Source organism: Ostrinia nubilalis, chromosome 16 (assembly GCF_963855985.1).
Source record: "Ostrinia nubilalis chromosome 16, ilOstNubi1.1, whole genome shotgun sequence".
Taxonomy (NCBI): Eukaryota; Metazoa; Arthropoda; class Insecta; order Lepidoptera; family Crambidae; genus Ostrinia; species Ostrinia nubilalis.
In genome coordinates, this window is record NC_087103.1 from 11519559 (window position 1) to 11542358 (window position 22800).

The 22800-nt window shown below is 36.3% G+C and overlaps 1 protein-coding gene across 3 annotated transcripts in view; it reads left to right on the forward strand.

Annotated features, from left to right (window-relative positions):
* LOC135079409 (furin-like protease 2) overlaps positions 1-22800 on the forward strand; it is a 113735-nt gene that overhangs the window by 51244 nt on the left and 39691 nt on the right. For all 3 annotated transcript variants that reach the window (XM_063974067.1, XM_063974068.1, XM_063974069.1), the window contains exon 2: positions 14006-14110. In XM_063974067.1, coding sequence (XP_063830137.1) covers positions 14006-14110 — 105 coding nt within the window. The remainder of the gene's footprint in view (positions 1-14005; positions 14111-22800) is intronic.

The following is a 22800-nucleotide window of genomic DNA, read 5'->3' on the forward strand; positions in this document are numbered from 1 at the left end:
AAAAATAAACTAACTCCTTCGCGGTGTCCTGACAGACAGCGCAATATACTATGGATTGTTGTTTCAAACTCGCTTCTATTACAACTACATAAGACCCTACAGTGTAAAGCTTGATGTGCCCTCGTCTGTATCTTCGAGTTTGACGGTCAACTATCCCCCGGGCGAGCCGGGTCGGATCCACCCGGGAATCGGTGCGCAGGTGACGGGTTGGATTCACGTTCCGCCAATTTGGCAGTTTATAGAACCATCAATCTTTTTAGCGGTGTCGTCGATCTATCTGAAAGTGTTTTGATAGTTATTTGAATAAATTCTTTTTTAACTTACAAAATTCTTGCAAAATTCTATATTTATCTCAAACACGGGGAAACATATTATGTTGTGTAACTTTGTCTAAGTAAATAGCATGTTGGTAATGTTTGATTAAGTAGGTCTTTATAAGTTATATTTCAATAAGGTATCTCAAAGAATAAATATAGATCAGAATGATTAGCTATTGGTGAATAAAATCTAAGTATGTAAAAATGACCAAGTATTTTGACAATCCCTAATCAAATACCTACACAAATATAGGTACGCTATGATCATAATTTGTTTTTTCTACTTTACCAAAAGTTTGACTCTTTTCTCGACTCGCACATCTGTAACTTCCTATTTTCCCTATTCAGTTACCGTGTAAAGGGAATACGTTACGGTTCGGTAACCCGCCAATTCGGCCCATAATAGAGACATGCACCGACATGGCGCCAGAAATTCGCGAGAATGGAATCCACCGGACGATTGAGCCGACAAAGAAACTCGCGGGAAATAAATGCCTATTGATGATACGAAATATGCGGCCATAAATCCTTCGGCATAGCACCGATTCGGTACCCGGCCTCTGGTAATCCCCATCTGTGGTCGTCACAAGACGTATGGTGGATGGGGGATTTTTTATTTGGATTCTGGAGCGAAATAAAAAGCGGGGAAGGTTAAAAATCGATTGGTGGCTGAATTGCGATCTGCTGAAGGGTCGAGGGACTTTGTCTTTGCTGCTATCGATACGCTTTTGTATTAGATTTTTAAGTTTATTTTGATACAAACAATATTAAAAATAAAACAAATATCGTTCGTTCGTTCGCTCGTTTCAGTCAAATGACGTCCACTGCTGGACAAAGGCCTCCCCCAAGGTTTTCCATAATGAACGGTCCTGCGCTGCCCGCATCCAAGCTCTTCCCGCGATCTTTACCAGATCGTCGGTCCACCTAGTAGGAGGCCTGCCCACGCTACGCTTTTGGATTAGATTTTTAAGTTTATTTTGATACAAAGAATATATTTTTATGAAAGTGAATTGTGCTATAAATAATCCACAACTCAATAGGTATTCACTCGGCTCAAAAGGCACTGATTTTCAGCAGGTAACCCAAGTGATTTCATTTCTGTTACTGACAGTTTAAAATTAAAAACAGAGCTGAAACGTATTTGATACGAATGTAGGATAACACATATCTGCTAAAGAATTGAGTGTGAGCGTAAAAGCATAAAAAGCGGAGCGAAAAAAGCTTAAAAAAGGTGTACAGTGAATGGGCCCGATTTTTTTTTTTTTTTTTTTAATCTTTATTTAAGGAGCTTGATCAACATTAGGCGACCATGTCGCTCCGTACAGCCACATTTTAGTTACATGAATGAGTTTGAGCAGAGTTACCTCCGTTTCAAACCCACTCTGACCAATTTGTATAGTGCTCTGGCTTCCTTTGATAGAGGAAAAGCCATAACACTATTACATCCCCCGACATTCCACAAAATTTCACAAGAGAACTGTAAATTAATTCTAAATTGCTCGTTGCGGACACATTCCATCAAGATATGATAAACATCTTCAATTACATTACACTCACTACAGTTAGGCGTCTCGGACTTTTTCATCATATAAGCGAATTTATTTAGCGGAATGTGTCCGGAACGAATTCTTAAAGCTATTACTAATTCTTCTCTACTTAAACAGTTGTCAATCCAAGGAATACTTAATGGTTCTGGTTGTATTGTTCTATACCAAATACCAGCATCTCTCGATCTCTTATCAAAATGTTCCTTCCACAATTCGTAACACTGTCTCTTAGCCAAATGTAAACATTCAGTGAAGAATGGAAGTGTCGATATAAGACATCCATCTGTAGAAGCTTCCCTTGCCAATCTGTCTACTGTTTCATTGTGGGAGATACCACAATGGGATGGAATCCACTGAAGAAGTATTTTCTTTGACTGGTTTTGTATTTCTACAATGAGTTTCAGGATAACATAGGCAATCGGGATGCCTCGAAAAGTCGAGGTGCACCGAGCCAAATGTTGCAAAGCGCTTCTTGAATCAGTAAACAGTACAAACTGAACTCTGTCGTTAATAGATAAGATGTAAGACAGTGCTTCGGCAATGGCAATTAGTTCAATGTGCATAATAGATAATTTTGAAGTAATTTTGAATTTAGCATTAATATTTAACTGAGGGTCGTATATAGCAGCACCTGAATCACATAAGTCTTTGGAGCCATCTGTAAATACATAGTAGTAGTCATTATATTCTGTATTAAATAAATCATAAACAGTTGATTTTAGTTGCTCTGAGTTGCAAAGTCGTTTTGGTTTATCAACATTAGCAATATAAGGTCTTACAATGTGCGCCATATTAATATAACTAACCCATACATCCAATGAAAACATATCTAAAAGTGAGGTATTATGTACTGCTAACTCTTGGAAAGAATCACTGACTGTCACCAAAAGAGGAGTTTTAGTTCTTTTCCATTTGTTACTTCGACAGAGGTTGGCAAGTCTCTCAATGGAGTGAATAATTGGATTAGCAGTCAGAGATCTATTTTTTAAGTAATATTTATAGCCGAGATATCTTCTACGAACGTGCAATGGTTGTAGTGATAATTCGCTCTCCATAACATGGATTGGCGTACTTTTAATAAAACCACCTACGATTCTCATTGCTGTGTTTTGCACTGAAATCAATTTATTTAAGTGAGCTTTAGAGGAATCATCATACAAGAAACAGCCATAGTCCATTCGGCTGCGGACAGTAGCTATATAGATATTTCTTAAATGTTTCTGATGTATACCCCACCCAGATCCTGCTAAAACTTTAAATATATTCAGGAATTTTAAACATTTCTCTTTTAATTCATTTAAATGTTTGCCCCATCTAAGGGCACGATCTAACCAGAGGCCCAGGTATTTAACCTGTTGAACTATTTCTATTGAAGTATTATTAATTTTAAGATCCACGAATCCTCTAAAAGGTCCTTTTTTAAAAATGCAGAGTTTACTTTTCGCTGATGAAACCTCTAGGCCTAACTTTAATACTAAACTTGAAAATAAATTTAATGCAGATTGCAGTTCAACTAAACCCTGACTTATCATTTTACTTGATACATATAAAACGAAGTCGTCTGCATATTGTGTAATTCTTACGTTTTTGATTTGTTTGCAAATATCTATAGTAGCTATGTTAAAAAGTAACGGGGATAGCGGGTCACCCTGAGCTAGGCCACTACCACAATATCTAGTTACATTCGTATTATCTATTTGGATATTTATATGTCTTTCCTGCAAAAAATTCCAGATATATTTGCATATTTTGGATCCTACATTGAGACTATTTAATATATTCATTAATGCTGTGAGATCAACGTTATTGTAAGCGTTGTCAATATCTATAAAACATCCTAGTGTGGCTTGGTTGTTTGCAAACCCTATTTGTATGTCCGTTATTAATTGAGTGAGATTGTCTAAAGATGATTTTGTTTTCCTAAACCCATAAGTGAATTCTGAGAATGCAAATTTTTTTTCCAGATACCATTCCATTCTTTTATTGATTATAGAGTGAAAGATTTTACATACACAAGATATAAGAGAAATTGGGCGCAGCGATGAAATGGAGTTAGGGTTCCGACCTGGTTTTGGAATTGGAACTATCTTTATGTCTCGCCACTGTGATGGAACAAAACCTGTGTTTAAAAACAAATTATACAAATTTAATAAATGCAGTTTTCCATTTTGAGGCATATTTTTAATCATTGAGAAAGAAATGTTATCGTGACCAGGGGCAGTATCCTTTGATTTTACACATCCTTCTAGCTCATGTAAAGCTATAGTCGTCTCAATTATCATATTATTGCAATCAAAAGTTTGAGTAGGAGGTGTTACATAATCGGGACATAACTTTTTTAGAAGTTTACAAGCCTTGTCATCATCTACTTGAACTTGTGCTGAATATCTACCCTTAAACCATTTCATTTTAGCCCAAGTTTCACTTGAAGAAGATTGTTCACTAATTGAGTTACAAAATTGATGCCAACTTTTTCTTTCAGCTATTCGTATGAGCCGTTGAGATTCATGGACTTTCTCTAATAACAATGTGTGATTATCAGGTGTCGGGTTGCGTCTAAACATTGCAAGGGCGCGTCTACGTACAGCAACCGATTTCGATAATTCTGCGTTCCAAAAAGCTTTAGGGGTAAATTTGGTTTCTGGGCTTTGACAGATTTTAATGCATGGTATAAATAAATCTGCTGCATCATTAATAATATTAAGAAAATTATCGTATGCTAATTGAGGGTCATCTGGGATAGCCAGGTTTGAAAATGATTGTTCTAAATGATTTTTGAACGAGAGCCAATCAGCCTTTTTAAAATTTCTTTTTTCCCTTAAAAATGTATTGATTAATAATTTTGATGACATTTTAATGATTAAATGATCACTACCTAAGGACTCATTGGTAACATTCCAATTGAGATCTAAAAATAAATCTGAAGAAATTAATGAAATATCTGGCGCTGATTCACGTAGTGATCCCTCCACCATTTGGAATCGTGTTGAAGAGCCATCATTTAAAATAATTAGGTTACTATTTAAAACGGAATCTAATATTTGTTTGCCCCTCGAATCTGTTTTATTCGACCAATTTGTATGGTGACCATTAAAATCCCCCAAAATAACAGACTTTACGCTACATAAATTAAATATGTAGTCCCAATCGGACTGGGTAGTACGTATATTATTAGGACAATATATACCAACAATGGATTCAATGTTACAGTTGTAGATTTTAACTTTAACGACCTCAAAGTGTAAATTTGGATGTATAAATTGTATGTTTTCTGATTTTATTGACTTGTGTATCATAATTGCGACTCCGCCGTATGGCAAGTCCCTATCTCGTCTATAAATATTATAATTTTTAATTTTTAATTCATACTCCTCCTCTAGCCACGTCTCAGTGATAACAGCAACGTGAATTTTTTCCTGGATCAACAACTGCTTAAATGAACTTAACTTATTTTTAATACTACGAGCATTCCATTGGTAAATATTTAAAAAAGAATTTTTTGTGACGTATCTATCCATTAAAGAGAGAGGAAAACTGCTTAACACAGGTTAATTCGGAAAAACTCTCAACTAAATATGCTAGAATCCAATCTTTTGCAAGAGAAATCGAACACTTAATTTTTTCCTCTAAATTACATTTTCTCAAAAAAATAATGTCTTTTATCTTTGTAATTAAAGAACTAAAACTGATTAATTTCCTGGTATTTTCTTGTTCATCCATTTCCGATCCACACGGCGAACCTTCATCGACAGAGATATTGCTGGATATCGCAGCTGATTCTTTTATTTCGCAACTATCGCGCGGCTGTTGTTTCTTTTGTTTACGTTTCGGCGTGCGGGCGGCTATATCTGCATACGTATTTTTGTTCTGCGACTCGGGCGTAGACACGTGCGCTTGCGCCGCGGCCGGCGGCGGCGGCGTGAATGAGGCCGGTTCGACGTAGCATTCAGCTAATATATCGTATCTCGTATTGTGACTTGTATTAGGTGTAGCTATATGGATAGGTGTGTGCTCCGGGACCTTTTGTATATTTTGTTGTCTTGGACTTGGTGGAACGTACATAGATAAGGCTTTTTTGTACGTGACTTTATATTCTGACATTAATTCCCGTACCTTTTTTTCCTTTATGTATATAGGGCAAGTTTTAGACAAAGCCATGTGTTTGCCCCCACAATTGGAACACAAATAAGTGGTGCTGTCACAGTTATCATGGTGCTGCGTACATTTAGGGCATATAACTTTATTAGCAGGACACAGTTTTTTATTATGTCCAAAGCGCCAGCATTTTGAACATTGTGTAACGGGAAATACATATGTGTCAACTTTTATTCGAAGATCGCAGAGATAAATAAACTGTGGCAAAATGGGCCCAACGAAACCAATCCTTACAGATTCGCATGGTAGCCAGCCACTATCGTTTCTTCGATTAAGCCGTTTAACTGAAAAAATGTCTACTGAACTATGCAAATATTTCTTCAGTTCATCCTCATTTAGCTCCAAGTCGATATCTTTTATTATGCCATATGTGACTCCAACTTCCCATGTTTTTTGGCATTTCCATCCCCTTTCTTTTAAAGCTTCACAATTTATGAAATATTCTGCACATTTTTCTGATCTAAAATTTATTAGCATTTTATATGGGTTAACGTATTTAATTTTCATAATACCCGTTAGATTATTCTCTTTCATGATTTTAGCCATCGTAAACTGTTTTGGTAATTTTTCCATGCTCATAACACTTATTTGTATGTCTTCTAACAATCTTTTCTTTTTGGATTTTTGGTTCACAGTTTGCCACTCTTCTTCGTCCTCCATAATTTGTTCTTCTCTTCTTCTTTTGTTCAAATATACATCTCCCGTCTCCATATCCACATTTATCTCAACATTTCCATCGTAACTTAATTGTGTAAGGTCCTCATCGATTTTTTCCATATTTTCGTTCAAAGTTATGTCATTACTGCACTCACTATAGTCGCCTGCGACTTCATGCGAATCTGAGTTATCCGTCATCACTTATAAGGTGCATATCGCAAGCGATGTCGCTAGCAATGCGTAGATGCGTTAACGAGCGAGGTGATAACAAGACGAATATTCGATAACCGCGTACACTCACAGCGAGGACTGGGACCGAACTGAATGGGCCCGATTCGGCCCGTCCAATACGCCCCGTTCGTTCATTAATTTGACTTTGCATGTAAATTGTCTTGTAATCTCTGAGTGAAATGTTCAACTAAATATACATTAATCTTGTTACTGTACCTACGTATTTGGTTTTTGATAATCTTATTTTATAGATATTAAAAGATTATATTTAGATATTAAAAGCTCTTAATAATTTTTATAGCAATATAAAACATACTCTGACAATGCAGATGTTTTCTTACTGGAACTGTAATAAGTTCTTTAGATGATTTCAAGCTTTCTAAATTAAGTAAAAGAAGCCTGGAAATCGACTTCCAATTACTTATTGCTAACAATATTAAGTCCCAAGTAACTCGGCAACTTAATTTCCATTACTCTAGCGTTTTTTTTGCTATAAAAGTGTTATTTCACAATTTATTTCCACGATCATATATTCAATTCTTGGTCTTCATAAAATGATAAAAATCGAAATTACTACAGTGTGGATAAGCTCAGTTTACGGTTTCACTAGAGCCCCTGCTATTGGTGGTTTGACGCTAAAACGGTGCCCGCGTGAGAAACGCCCGCTTTATATCCCAATAAAGGTAATAGAGGTAGTTCCCATCACGCGAAAAATCCCTCGGAACGGTATGACGGGGTGGGGTTAATGTTATTCATCACACTGAAGCCTGAAGGCTGTTGCGATTGCATCTAAAGCTACGAGATATCGCGTCAGAACGACTAATCGATAGTAAATATAGCTTCTATGTTCATGAATATGGTGTGGTGTCGAGGTGATTGGACCGATTTCATAGATTTAAAAAAATATTACTTCGTACACCGATTTACTCAAAAGATATCATCCATCATTCATAAATGGTTGAGCTAAAGCTGAAATGGCCTAGCCAGCTGAATAAAACCGTGATAGGTTTAAAATTAAAGGAATTGATTTGAACATTTTTGTATTGTATTGTTAGTTTAGTAGCTGTTATAGCTATCACAAAATACTTAAAACACGCCCATTTTCATCATTAGTATTTTGTGATCAAATATACTGGTTTATTTACTCCCTACAAATAAACTTACCATCATCAATACAACACAAACTATCGGTATTGCGTCTTGTTAAAGAAACAAACGAGATCGTATCTGTCGTGATAATGCGTACAATAAGCACAGGACACTTTATTAACTAATGGATATTGTCAAAGCCAACATTCACGCAACATTACGAATAAAGGCGATAACATCAACGTCGGCCACGAGTAGGGCTGTCGAGCATTTGAGATGTAGGTAAGTATTTGGAGTTAGACCTAACTGTACAACTTTTGACTTACAACTTTTTAATAGTGACTGAGTTTCTTGCGCTGCTTCTTCTGAGCACTGGCCCATTTATTGTTTCGAAGCAGTGGTAGGGTTAATTCTGGGACATGTAAAAGTGCTTTTTAAAAGCATATTTGCAAAAATAAATAAATGTACGAGTATTTACTCATTGTCGGCTTCTAGTTTGGTTTGGACATTTGTTTTGTAATAGCTTTACACAAAAAGAACTGGCAGGATTTTGATGAAACTTTACACTAAAGGTTAAATATCGGAATGAGCTAGAACTAAAGCACATGCGACATAATTTAAAAAGTCCAAAAAAATCTTGAGAAAAATTCAAAATAATTTCAACCAAAGCATACATACTTGTTATTGGTAGATTTATCCTTCTGTAAACATAAAAAAACAAAAGACAAGTAAACGTTAAGCAGTAGTAGAGTTTGAGCTATGTTATAGAGCATTAGTTCATGTCAATCACCGCATGGTATGGACATAGTAACCCTAGCAACGACGCAGTCGCTCATTCACCGCTGTGGCATTATAACTAGTTGTCTCGTCAAATGGGCATCCACTAAATTAAAGGATGCGAGTTAATAACAATAGCTTTGTTCGACCACAATCCACCAATATTTTGATCAACAAATTAAATTGTAATGAATAAAATTAATTCAACAACCCTACATATTTATTAGTATAAAAAAACAGTTAACAGCTTACTGTTATTGTTTCGTTGTTAAATAACTGATAATAATTTGACGAACGTATTGACTCAGTACCGCACAATGTAATGTTTATTTTGTTTATGGATCAACCCTACTAATGTAGGAGAAACAATATCTGAATGTATATTAATGGACTCCTACTAAATGTTATCTTTTATTTTTGTTGTTGAAGTAGGTAGGTATATTTTGTATATGAAATGTGTATTGAGAGTTGCTCGATATGTTTTTTTTATGTGACGGGAGGCAAACGAGCAGACGGATCACCTGATTGATATATGATGAAATAAGATAATTTGGGACTAGAATAAAACACCAATAAACACCAATTTTGAACCCGTAACTCCTGGGTTCAAAAAATATTTATGAGCCCAGACATCTATTTACGAGTAGTACAGATGATGGCACATAAAGCTTAACTCTATGGCACTTTTATGCAGTGGTAATAGGTCCAATTTTGCAACAGAAATGTATATTCTGACGTCCTATTGACTGTACAGTCAGCGTCAAATAGTTCCTGACACCCAAAATGGCCAAAAATTTGACAATACAACCTTATTCCAATCGTTACAAAGACGTGTTGCAACTTTTTGGCTACTGGATATCACGAACTATTTGTTGCTGACTATACATGTTATCAAAAGAGTATTTGAGTGAAAATAACACACTAAATAGTTACCGCTCGACATGAGCTATAGCCTGGAGTTAGTTAATAGCAACGGGCCGGCTCGTAAAGCGCCCGCGCGAACCGCCAAATAATTTAATTGTAGCCCTATTTCGGACAAGACGCGGTAACGCGGTATTCACATGCGAGTTGTTTTGGGTAAAGTAATTTAGAAGAATTTATATTTTTCCAAATGATTTCCCATCAAAACCAGTACTACGACGTACCTACTACGCATAATATTACTTGGCGTACTACGACTTGGCTACTCCGACAGGTAAAAAAACGCCTTTCTCGGAGTAGCGTAGTGTCTGAGTAAAGTAATGTCGAAATTAAATAGTGTTGGAGTGACATAATGTCGAAGAAACGTTTGTCGTAGTTCTCTTTTTGAGCCATATTGTGTTGACTCTAAAAAAAGTAACCAGATTGTATTAAGAGCCAAGCAAGCTCTCATCATAGCTTAAAGGGTTTTACATGAATCCCAGTGTTAAGTTCTCTACAAACCGTATACCTTAGTAAAAATAAAAATGAGCGACTTGGTCGTTTCGTTACTCATGGACCTATTGAATGAACTTACGGGATTTCGGTCTGAGCCGCAGGCTTAACTAGACGAGTATTGGAGCTAAGAATATAATGGCCACCACTACCCACAAGTTCCTTGCGTTGCTTTTATTAAAAATAAATAAAAAAAATACACTTTATTAGTCAACAAGTTGAAATAATGCTGCTGACTCACAGCGAGTAAATTACGACAGATTTAGGTAGGTACTATATCTGAGTAAAACCCACTTCAAATTTTCCTTGTCCTCATCACTATCTCAGTCACAGCGGAGTTACTTCGAAAAACGTCATCTGAAGTTCGAATGTTGCCATCCCTCTCACACAAAGCGAGGTGCCAGGATGAGCGACACTGACTGATAGACCAAAACTACGTAAATAGAGTTTTAGAGTAGGCCCCCAGGACGTCCACTGCTGATATAGGCTTCCGCCAACGATTTCCAGATAGGCCGGTAGCCGCCTACATCCACTTATTACGCTTTACTGCTTAATAATTTTAATATAGAGTTCCTACTCAATGTCACGGTGAAGAAAAGATATCTATTTCAGATGATTGTGGATGAGTCCTTACGCCAGAATAAATTCAGGATAAAAGGGGAGAACGCGTGGCGCCGGTAACACTGTTGTGTTTCTTCCCCGCACGGGAACTTACGCGAATTTTATTTGGTCCGTTTCCATAATAAATCCAGTTACCGTTTCGTGTTTTACGTACTTAGATTTCCGTGGGACGAGATAAAAATATAGCAATTTGAAACCTGCCGGCTGGTTGGCGTAGAGTTTGAAAGCATTCTCTCATATCAAGCGATTGATGATTTTTTGTTACGTTTTTGTTACACATTTTTCCTCATGCATAAACCACAGTTCGCTAGGAGCACACTTTTGTAAATACATTAAAGCTTCAATCACACCAAAGCGTGCAGATCGCCATCGCCGGCGCGATCAAAGGCTGTCATAGGTCTCGCGACCTGTCATTGGCCTTTGATCGCGCCGGCGATGGCGATTTGCATGCGTTGGTGTGGTTGAAGCATTATTCCCACCTCTCGTTCCCACCGCTGCTACTCCTGTGTAGTTACAGCCTGACCGCCAATAATAACCCAACCAGTGAAGGTCAAGTTCGTCCCCGGGGAAAGTTAAACTGTTATTGGACCCGCAAAGAAATTAATCAGTACAATTACAAATTTTAATATCTATTAGAAGGATTGGATCTCCAAACCATATTTTTTAAGTCTTTTTAAAGCCTCTCATCTAGATTACTTTCTTAAGTGATTCGTTAAAAAGACTACTCAGTCTAACAAGTTTGCTATCTATACTAATATTATAAATGCGAAAGTAACTCTGTCTGTCTGTCTGTCTCTCTTTCACGCCTAAACCACTGAACCGATTTTGTTGAAATTTGGCATAGAGATTGAGTCCCGGGAAAGGACATAGGATAGTTTTTATCCCGGTTTTTGAAACAGGGACGCGCGCGATAAAGTTTTTCTGTGACATACAAAATTCCACGCGGGCGAAACCGCGGACGGAAAGCTAGTACATACTAGTGGATTACTAATGTTTGGCCAAAAAACGTTTCCCAAATTATCACATCGCAAACAACGTTTCGCAAATTTTCATTTGGCAAATTCTCATTTGGCAAAGCAACTTATTGCAAACTTTTAATTCGCAAATGTTGTTTTTGGCATATTATTGTTTAGCAAATTATTGTTTGGCAAAGTATGGTTTGCCAAATGTTTCATTAGGCCAAAATATTTCACGATAAACTATTTACAAAATAATTTGATTGGTGCATAGAATGGATACAAATTAGCTTGTGGTTATTATTTTGTTTAGTGGGTAGTTAATATAAAATTTGTTCTACATTAATTTCCTTATTTCATTCTTTTTATCGAAATTTCCAAACGATTTATTAACAATAGAGGTGATTCTAGCGCTCGGCGGCCGCTGCCGCGGCACGCTTCGCTCGCCTTCGCGCATTAAGGGTCACTGTTCTAACCTAACCTAACCTACTTTTTTCTGTAATACCTACTTTTTGCAACCATACTATTTCCTGCAATGTTTTACATAAAATTCTTGTGAAAACCATGATCATGTGCCTTATAATTTTATTTTGTGGGTAACGGTGGGTAAGTATGTGAAGTGTCAATTTGACCAAACAAATTATTTGGGATATAATATTTGGCAACATAAAACATTTGCTATATAAACATTTGCCAAGTAAAATTTGGCCAAATGATAATTTGACCAAATGAATTAGTTGCGAAAAGTACAGTTGCTAAAAGTTCATTTGGGAAATGAAACTTTGGCGATAAGTTGTTTGCGAAGTGAAATTTGGCGAAAAGTAATTTGGCCAAACGGAAGGATACCCATACTAGTACATACTACATCAAATAAATTTTAAATACGCTACCATTACAGAAATGTATAGTTCCCTCAAATTTTATAAACGTCAGTTCACAAGGAAATGTTACTTGAATAACAAAAGCATTAATCTACAAAACTGCTACAGTTCTTTATTCATTCTTTACCTCAGTTAAATAAGTCTAGTAGAAGTACCTCGAGAATATTACAAGGGATTATAGACCATAATAAAGTCGGCTTTATGTATGAAACGGTATCTCCGTGCTGCGGCATTCGTTATCTTGTGTTGTTAAAACATGAATCTTACTTTAGAGTTGCTATGGATGTTACAACTCTAGCGAATTATTCTATTCCATTTACTCGATATCAAATCGAATAATTGAAAGTTAATAAAAAAATATACAGGGTGACTTTGCCAAGTATTGCCTTTTTAGGAGCGACTCAGAATCAGTAACTTAATTAAAGGGACTTACTGCAAGTTATAATGTGAGTTTTTTTTATCAATTCGTAATACTAACCAATAAAATCACGTATAAGTGAGACAATTTATGAAAAAGAAGTCCATGACCTTCCATGAATCGATCATAATTACCTACAGTAGAGTATTCCATTGCTTTTACATAACCTTTCGACATCGAGAAAGACTTTCAAAAAATGTTCTTTTAAGTAACTCCGCTGAATCGAAAATGAGGGCCACGTTAATTTAAAATCATAATGCTCCAGAGAAATAAAACTGGCCAAATACTCATGTAAAATGCCACGGTTGTTTCACAGTTATAAAAATATTAATCTCAAAACTTAGCGGGATTCAAATTAGAATAGTAAAGATGGCGTTTCTGATAGCCGAATCGCGTGCTTTCGTATTTATTACTGACCGAAAGCCAAATAAGTATAGTATTTAAGTTTTCTTCTAGTACACTAATTTCGGTCGACAGGCAATCTGAATAAATTACGGGGAATGTTTTCGAATACGACGGCTTTTACGACAAAGTCAGTTGAGTTAATCCCTTTGTTTAAATGAGTGAATGGGTTGAGTTTGAGTCGTGATTGCGACGAATATTTCACTTTTTACGACGGAGACGTGATGGAGTTTAGTACACGTAAAATAGTTTAGTACTAGAACTTAAGACGTTTTTGAACGCGATAAATGTAGTGATTGTTCTCGCGGATTATGGGGATAAAGAAATACAAACGTTTGCCTTTATGTCAGATTAAATTTATTAGTCTAATAAACTGTATTTATTTCAAACGTAAATGAATACACAAGTAAGAGTTTCTCCAACGAATAGCATCGGTACTTATACAAAATATTTACCTAATAGGGCAAAGAGTGAATTTGTTTAAACAAGCGAAGACTCAATTTAGCACTCTTTGTAACTCTTTTAATTTCTCTTGTTACAGATTGGTTCCCTGAAGCACTTTTACTTGCTGTCACACCACGAGGTGCGCAAGCGATCCACAGAGCCGAGCCACGAACACCACCGCAAGTTGAACGATGAGCCACAGGTGAGATAGGTTTTTAAGATTTAAAACTCGCGTGTCTTGTGTTTCATCATCATCATCATCAGCATTTCAGCCATAGGACGGCCAATGCTTTCCATGTTGATCGATTGGTAGCGGCCTGCGTCCAGCCAGCGCTTCCCGCGTATCTTGTGTTTGTCTACTTTAATTTAGAGATAGTTTTAATTGAATTTGGCACAAGAATCGATGATGTAGAGCTAGAGTGCTTTAGACAGGTCTTAAGTTCTTTTGTAATGAAGACGATGGAACATCAACACTGAGGCATCTTATGAATATAAACATAGTCTGATCGGTTGGGGACTTGATAACCTTAAGGAATTTTGATTAAAGAACCGTATTCGGATCGATGTCAACACAAGAAAGTTTAATTGAAAAAGAAGCAGGTGACATTCATGCAATGGTCAATAGTACAATTATTCTACACCTACTTGTGTACTACTCCTATGTCACTGTCTACCATTAATATTTAACGCGTTAAACTATCACTGAAAAATAGAAGCTCAATACATTTCAATATTTCCAAGGCAAGGGTTAGCAATTTGGAACGTAACGTGGAACGTAACGTGTAACGTCTTGCAAAATGTCAACGTTCACGTTATTATTAGAAAATAGCGCACAGTCCCAGCCATATTTGTACATTATTTCGTTCGCATCACCTGGGATTCCCCGTGAAATATTGGGGAGAAAATTGTAGGCATCACTCAGTTTGATTATGGCCCCTTTTTTGCTAGACAAAGCAAATCATGAAATGTAGTTTGAGGACGATACTTCTCTTTGCAAATTGTATCACAGATCGCATTTACAACATGAATATTTTATAGGTGCTCATACATAACGCAACGGAGTGGGGCTTAGTAGATTCAAACATCAAGGTAGACTACATGAAGTGTACCAGACAAAATGTCAAGCAGAAGTTAAAAATAGAGCTTGCCGTATACCTCCAATACGTTCTGGATTTTTACGAATAAATCATTCACTTGGAGTAATGGATTTTTTACGTGATAGGTGGCAGACAAAGGTACACGAAGTATGAATAATTCTGTCTCTTGCTGAAATGAATACTTTTATAATACTTCACATCCAGGCCCCTCTTTCCCAATGGGCAATCTGGGCAGGTGCCCAGGGCCCCGCGATTGTGGAGGCCCCGTCTGTTCTCATAAAAGATCTTTCTCCAGATGAGAAGCGCCTCCCATGATCCTTATGTGCCCAGGGCCCCTAGTAGGTTAAAGACGCCCCTGCTCACATCGCTTCACATGCTTATTTTGAAGTAAGCCTACTGTTGGATTTTTACTTTGTATAATAAACAACCGTTTCGTGACTAACGAAATAGGATCTCAAGTGATGCATGGAGGGAAAGGTTACTTAGACTATACAATTTTAGGGACACTAGGCCTGTTGAATTTCTAGTACTGAATCTTTTTCATAGTAATGTAGAGTAGACTCCATCGTTTGGTATATGCCACATTCGATACATTCAAAATCACCGCTTCTTTAGGTGATAGTAACAAGAAACCAATACTATAAAGTTGCAACATATTAAACTCACAATATGCGTTTGATTTGTTACACTGTGTACTAGGGTGTCCCTTATATGGCCGAAAAAAAATTTTTTTTAGATATTGAAATGCATACCCCCTATTTCTTTTCGTACTACTCAGACATACTTAAATACAAATTTTCATCTTCCTACGTCAACATTAACCCGTGCCGACCGAGCTCTGAAGATTTTGAAAAATGCTGGTTTTACCCCTTTCGTTATGTAGCTAAATTTATTTATTTATTTTATTGGGCTATCAACATGAGATACAGTATTATACACAATTAAAAAAATTAAGCCAAAGGTCTCTAGCTAACTGCTCCCACACAAACGATAACCACAGCATGCATAATATTATAATGTAAGCAACCCGTGAACTTTACACAATACAATAACATAATATAGTACCTAATTACAACTTTGAATTTAAACAACAAAAAGAAAGCAACAAAAAAATAAAATAATAAGAGGCCTCCTAGATGCATGCCACCAGGGGCACGTCACCCGTCTTAATTGTTTTTAAGAAACCAGCGAGGCTTTGAAAATGTATATCAAGTTCTGGCAACTTTTTGCTGAGATCATTGTACAAACGAGATACACGAACAATTGGTGAATTGCGACCCATCCTCGTCCTACAAACTCTATTTCTAAACAATCCACAAGGGTAACGTGGTATTCTCAAGGGCACGTTATAGGCAAGCTGACCCAGCAAGACAGGACTATCAATGTGGTTGTTCACCAATTTATGGAGGTAGGTCATATCCATATATACACGTCTCACAGAAAGCGGATCCAAACCAAAATACTTTGCTTTATCTGGGTAGGCCTTAATTGTTCTCGGCATCCTGAAACGATAAGATAGACTGCAAATCAATTAAAATATTTAATTTTTATAAAATATTTATAAAAAGAAGATAACATTACAGATCAGACAATATATTTTACTTTTGAGGGACCCTTTTTTACATTCTGGATACAGATTTCCATGCTCCTGAATATTGGCCTGATTTTTGCTACACTGTGCGTAGCAAAAAAAGCTTTTGCTCTTCCTTTGCAGTGATCAAACCATGAAAATCTTGCATAAGCTTTATAGCTCCTTCAGCTGTATCATTAACTACCCTTAGAGAAAGCACTTTTTTTTGCCTTTAAATAGGCAACATCTTTATCTCATTTAAAAATGTGTCTCAGGGGGAAATTATTATCAATTTCACTGGTCAACACTGAAAAATTTTCCAGAGACTTTTTGTTTGTTTTCAGTAAAATGAAGTGTGCTGATTACGAAAATACCATTGGTTTCTTTCTAGCAGCTCTAGTTTTCATTTTATACCCAAGTTAAAAATTATTACAAAAATACGATTTTTTACGTACTTTATTTAAAACAGTAACTGTGGTTGAGGAAAAAAATGTCTTTTATTAGATTTTCTTGAATGCTGTGCCTGTATCAGATCCCGACAAAGATTCCAGCAGTAATTGGCCATCATATGTATGTCCCATCTGCCTTGGTAACGTTTTTCCATAATGCGAATATCTTGGTGAAACCTTTCACCTTCAATCTCCAAGGTTATCAGGAAATCGATCCAAATGAGAATGTAAATAATGCAGTTTAATGCTCATGTTACATCCTAAGTCTTTCAAATTAGACAACATAATATTAATTAATTGGAAATCGTTATCTGATTCATGATTCCCAAGAAAATTTTGAATAACTAAAACGAAACATTTCCAGGTTCGCTTTTCTAGTTTGTTCATAGATTCCACAAAGGTTGGGTCTTTTATCAGTTGTCTAAACTGTGGTCCATCGAAAATGCCTGCTTTTAACTTTTCATTGTTCAATCCAGTATTTTTTTTTGACAGATAAGCAAAACATTTGCCATCTTTATTGAGGGTTTTTACAAACTGCTTTAATACCAAGTTTTATATGGAGTGGTGGCAATAAAGTTCGGTCTTGATGAACTAAAGGTCGATTTATTACATTTTGTTTAGCATCAGTTACTGACTCCCTTAGTAGCCACACTCTTGGAGTCTAATGTTTGTTTTTGTCGCGGCTGTCCCATAAACATATGAAACATGACTACTTAGTATAACCTGCCTGTTGTCCTATGCGAAAATTCACTATTTTCAAATCTACACAGATTTTCCAGCTATGCTTTTCATACTTCAGTTTTTCCAACACCAAAGAAATGTTAAGATAAAAGTAGTTAAAGTACGCAGATTTAACGAAGGCCGTGATGGATTTACGATACTTTGCGAAGGTATATAAGCCACAAATAACACAAAAACTATTTGGATCGTTTAAACAATGTCTTCCCTTCGTAGCCATTGTTTTAATTGCGATTTTTTTTAATGTACCCGTTTAAATTTGACGAATAATGCTCCGTCACCTTCAATGCGGGTAGAATGAAAAATCTCGAAAACTAGAGCTGCTACGCAAATTCTGGTGTGATTTTTGAAATTAGCACACCATAATACTTGAAACATAATAATAATATTCTTGGAAAATTTTAAAAAGTTTAAATTTGTTGGGCAGTGTTTTCAATCGAAAAAATTAATATATACTCTTGACAGACACAAAATTACTCAATGGTTTTCCAGCAACAATAAATAAGGCAGTATTATTAATTCATTAAAACAGGATAATAAATTAGTACAAAGTCCTATTTACCATAGAAATAATCATACCTTCTTCAGATGAAATGTATCTCTTCCCAGAATCATACATACTCTCTCTTTGTACTTTTACTACAATATTGACGGTGTTTATTCATTACCTTCATCATCAAAGAGTGATAAAACGGCAATTTCTTCTGATATGAAGTACCAAAGATGTTGACCAAACTTGCCCAGGGCTGCTTTGGAAATCAATTTGTCAACACTCTCATATACCTTTTGGAAAGTGAATTTTAAGAGTTCCTTAAGGCTTTCCTCAGAGCTGGTAAGCTGGTCGTGATGTCCTTGCGTTTGTATAGAATCTTACGTAGTAAGAGATGATTATAAACCTCCGAAACATATTTGCTCTATTTTTTATTTATTTAATTTTCTTTGTCTTGCACTTTCTACTTTCTTAACTAAATTTTTGTCTACAGCTTAACACTCTGGACGCCTTGGTTTTATTTGTTTTTGTTAAAATATTTTATTTCTTTTTAAATCCTCCTCACCGCGGCGCTTAAAATGTTGATTTTTTAAAATATTTTTTCTTGCAACTCCCTCCAAGCATGGTGAAGATACACAAGTTTTTTTACACAGTAAAGCTCTGGTAGGATTTATAGCTTTTCCCAAAATATAATACACTCCCGAATGATGAGATTAGAGCTTTCAAAAACATTTGATTAACTTCGCAAAATATGTTAAAAAATACTGCAAAATTTGAAGATTAACGGTAACTTTGTGCCTATTATTTGATAAATTTACGTCCCCGACTAAGAAAATACTTTTTTTATTGCTTCTTAATTCCACAGCCATCTTTTAAATGTCAAACAATAGGTGTTAATCACGAGATTAATTGAGAACAAATGACAAATACCGCGAATACGCACCGCTACTGCCGCGCAACATGTTTCGATGCAAGTCGGCACGGGTTATCGTACTCCAAATAAGGTAAAAATTTATTTCCGAGTGTTTTAGAGGTAAACAAACAAAACTAAGACCTATGCGTTACAAATTTAAAACTTTGAAAAATAAGGGACACCCTACTGTGTACTGTAATTATTAGTGACGTATCAAGACATCTCTCCCTTGGGATCTGGATCTCATATTAAATTCGTCCTGAGACCATTCAAATTAATACAACTCACTTAATAAACCATTAACTTTTAAATTCTAGTCTGATATTCTCAGTAAAACTCACATTTATTCTCAGTAAAAGTCACATTATGTTGACTGAAGTTAATTAATTCTTCATTCTTGATCCTATTAATACATATATCGTTAGACAAAGTTTTCTAGTCTCTTTATTATTACAATTTAATCTCATTTTACCGAGTAATTTCAGAAGTAATATGCTAATGAAAAATTAATCTACTATTAAACGCATTCATTGTTAAGTTTTCAACGTTCAAATTGTATGTATTACTCAATGACTTTATACTGAATATGTAGTGATGCCAACACACTTGTCACGTGATATAAAAATACTCGTCGCGACACCCTCCATAAAGATTAAGTAAGGTCGCGGATTAGGGGACGTGTGCCCGGCATGCGAAGGATATTCCGTGCCTTTGTGACTGACCGTGACTGACACGATATTTATCTTGCCGTGATATTTACTAGCTCCGAAATGTTTGCGCTGTGACACTGTAAGGGACAGGAATTTTATGTACCTACACTTTAAGCACGTTAAAGTAACGTTGCTTGTTATTTTTTATTGTTTTCAAAGATGGATAATAAACTCGACGTGTTAGATTATACAGCGATCATAAAATAGAAGACATTACGTTACTACTAACGTCTACAAGCAAGTTTTGATTAGATAAGTAGTAATAAGATACTTTTATCAATAACTAATAGCAAGACCTAATGAACTCAAAATCCATCGATCCTGTTTCCTAGCGAATCGAATTTACAGATACACTGTCGATACACTAGATATTTTTTGGTTTTGCTGAACTTTCAAAGTCAAAGTCAAAGTCAAAATTTCTTTATTTGTTTAGACTAATGTTTCTTTCTTTGTCTGTTATCTCATTATTATGAATGCACTTTATTAATATTCAGATGTCAATAAGTCGGTAATCAAATGTCAAGTTCAATCTGACCCACTTCTAATGACATTGAGCTGAAATTATGCTTAACTAGCTTTCCGCCCGCGGCTTCGCCCGCGTGGAATTTGGTCTGTCACAGAAAAACTTTATCGCGTTCGTCCTTGTTTCATAAACCGGGATAAAAACTATCCTATGTCCTTTCCCGGGACTCAAACTATCTCTATGCCTTTCATCAAAATCAGTTCAGTGGTTTAGGCGTGAAAGCGAGACAGACAGACAGACAGAGTTACTTTCGTATTTATAATATTAGTATAGATTATGTAAGACGGACGACAAAGAAATATTACGTCACACATGAAGTCATGAACGATGATGATTTAAATTAGATAATTAGATTTTTTTTTACTAGTTTCCTTAGCAATCAGGAGCTAGACAGATTTCCGAGAACAATTTATAATGATTGACTGAATAATTATTAATATCATAAACATGTTCCTTTTTACGAACTTCAAGATACAAAATTATTTTATCAAAAAGCACTTCTTTATTTATTAATGAAAATCTCGCTGTTCTAAATTACTTTCGAGAACACTGTTAGCGCTATATTGCTAAAACATATTTCGTATCTTTTTATTCGCTCGGATAATTAGAAAAATAATAGAATAATACGTAGTAGGATAACTCAAACAGACTCCCTTACGACTTCGTCGCTTTATGTAATTTTAGTTACAAGATCACTTTCTTCTCATTATATTAACGTTTTTTACAAACTTTACGATTACAATTCAATGCCATAACTATGAAAGCTCACTGCCTTTTTATTCGTATGGGTTCTAATAGGAGCTATTTTGCTATAAACATTTAGAATCTGATGGAGTGATGTCTGTGTGGAGTTTTCACAAAGTGAGTAGTTACAGTCAGCATCAAATTATTCGTGACACCTAAAGTAGCCAAGAAGTTCGCAACACGTCTTAGTTACAATTGGAATAAGGTTGTGTTATCAACTTTTTGGTCACGAGCACGGGTGTCACGAACTATTTGACGCTGACTGTACAAGTTAAGTCATCTATTGTGTAACCTAGTAAAGCTTCAACCACAACAACGCGTGCAGATCTGCACGCGTTGTCGGCGCGATCATAGGCCAATGACTGGTCGCGCGACCTATGACAGTTCACGCGACCTGTCATTTTCTTTTGATCGCACCGGCGATGGCGATCTGCACGCGTTGTTGTGGTTGAAGCTTAATGCATTTACACCTTTGACCTTAACTTATATGACTAGCTAACTTAAAGTAACTGGGCTCTCAAGCTGTAGATCCGGGCTACACAGGAGTTGCAGCGGTGGGAACGAGAGGTGGGAATAGTCTTTTGACTGTGCAAGTTGTGTTAGTTTCCTCCCACTTATGGCGAGCCCCACATAACCTACCCTGTCCCCGCAGGGTAGGTATGCGATTCAACGCATTTTTTCCCCGTAAAAAAAACAAAACAAAAAGGCCCAGAACAGACGGTTAAACGCAACTGCAACGAAACTGCAACTTGATTAACATTAGTATGACGCGAAACGGACGCTATGGCAGAAACTTAGATACAACTCAAAAGTAACTAGAAGTTGCAGTTGCGTTTCACCGTCTGTTCAGGGCCTTACTGTACAAAATTGCATTATGTCTTTAATTCGAAGCGCGTCTGACCACTGCCACTGGCTGGTAATTAGCTCGTAGCGTCAGAGATGTTTTGCCGACTCCACGGGTTTTTTTCGCTTTACTCTTTCCATAAATTATGCTCTTCATCCCAAAGAAAAATGTATGCAGTTGTGTATATAAAAATTTTGTTTTACACGAGTGGTGTGGTCGCTCGCCGTGGTCTGTTTTTGAAGTAATCTTAAGGGAACCAATTCTGGAGACATGTTAGACAAAGGAAAGTTATTTAAGTAAAGGGGACGGGATTTAGTAAGCGCAGTATGAGTGTCATCTCGACGCGATAGACTGACCACTACTCGGAAATAAAATAAAAAATAAGTTTGAAAAACGAATAGAACCTTATAATCGTATTGATGGTGGGTTTCATCAATATTTAAAAGATTCTTTTGTCCTTTTGTTGCTAAAAAAAAATTAAACGTATCCAAATAAGTATGCTTGTGTCCACCACAATATTCCAGCGGCAGCAGCGTTCACCATTCGACTATGAATTGTCGCCATTCAATGAATTCCAATATTATACGAATTTTAGATAGAACAAACTATCTATTGGGCGTCTCAGATAACGCGTCTAAAACTTATTGCTTTGTCCCATTCGGATTATAGAGTTCTCTTTTGATGTGATCCGGCGGGGCGTGACGGAGCAAGGGGGCTGTGTATCAGTAATCTACATTAGTCGGCCAGTGTCACGGATCAGTAGGCTTGCTCCTCCCCGAGGATGGAGATTTGAATTAATAAGGAAATTGGATAA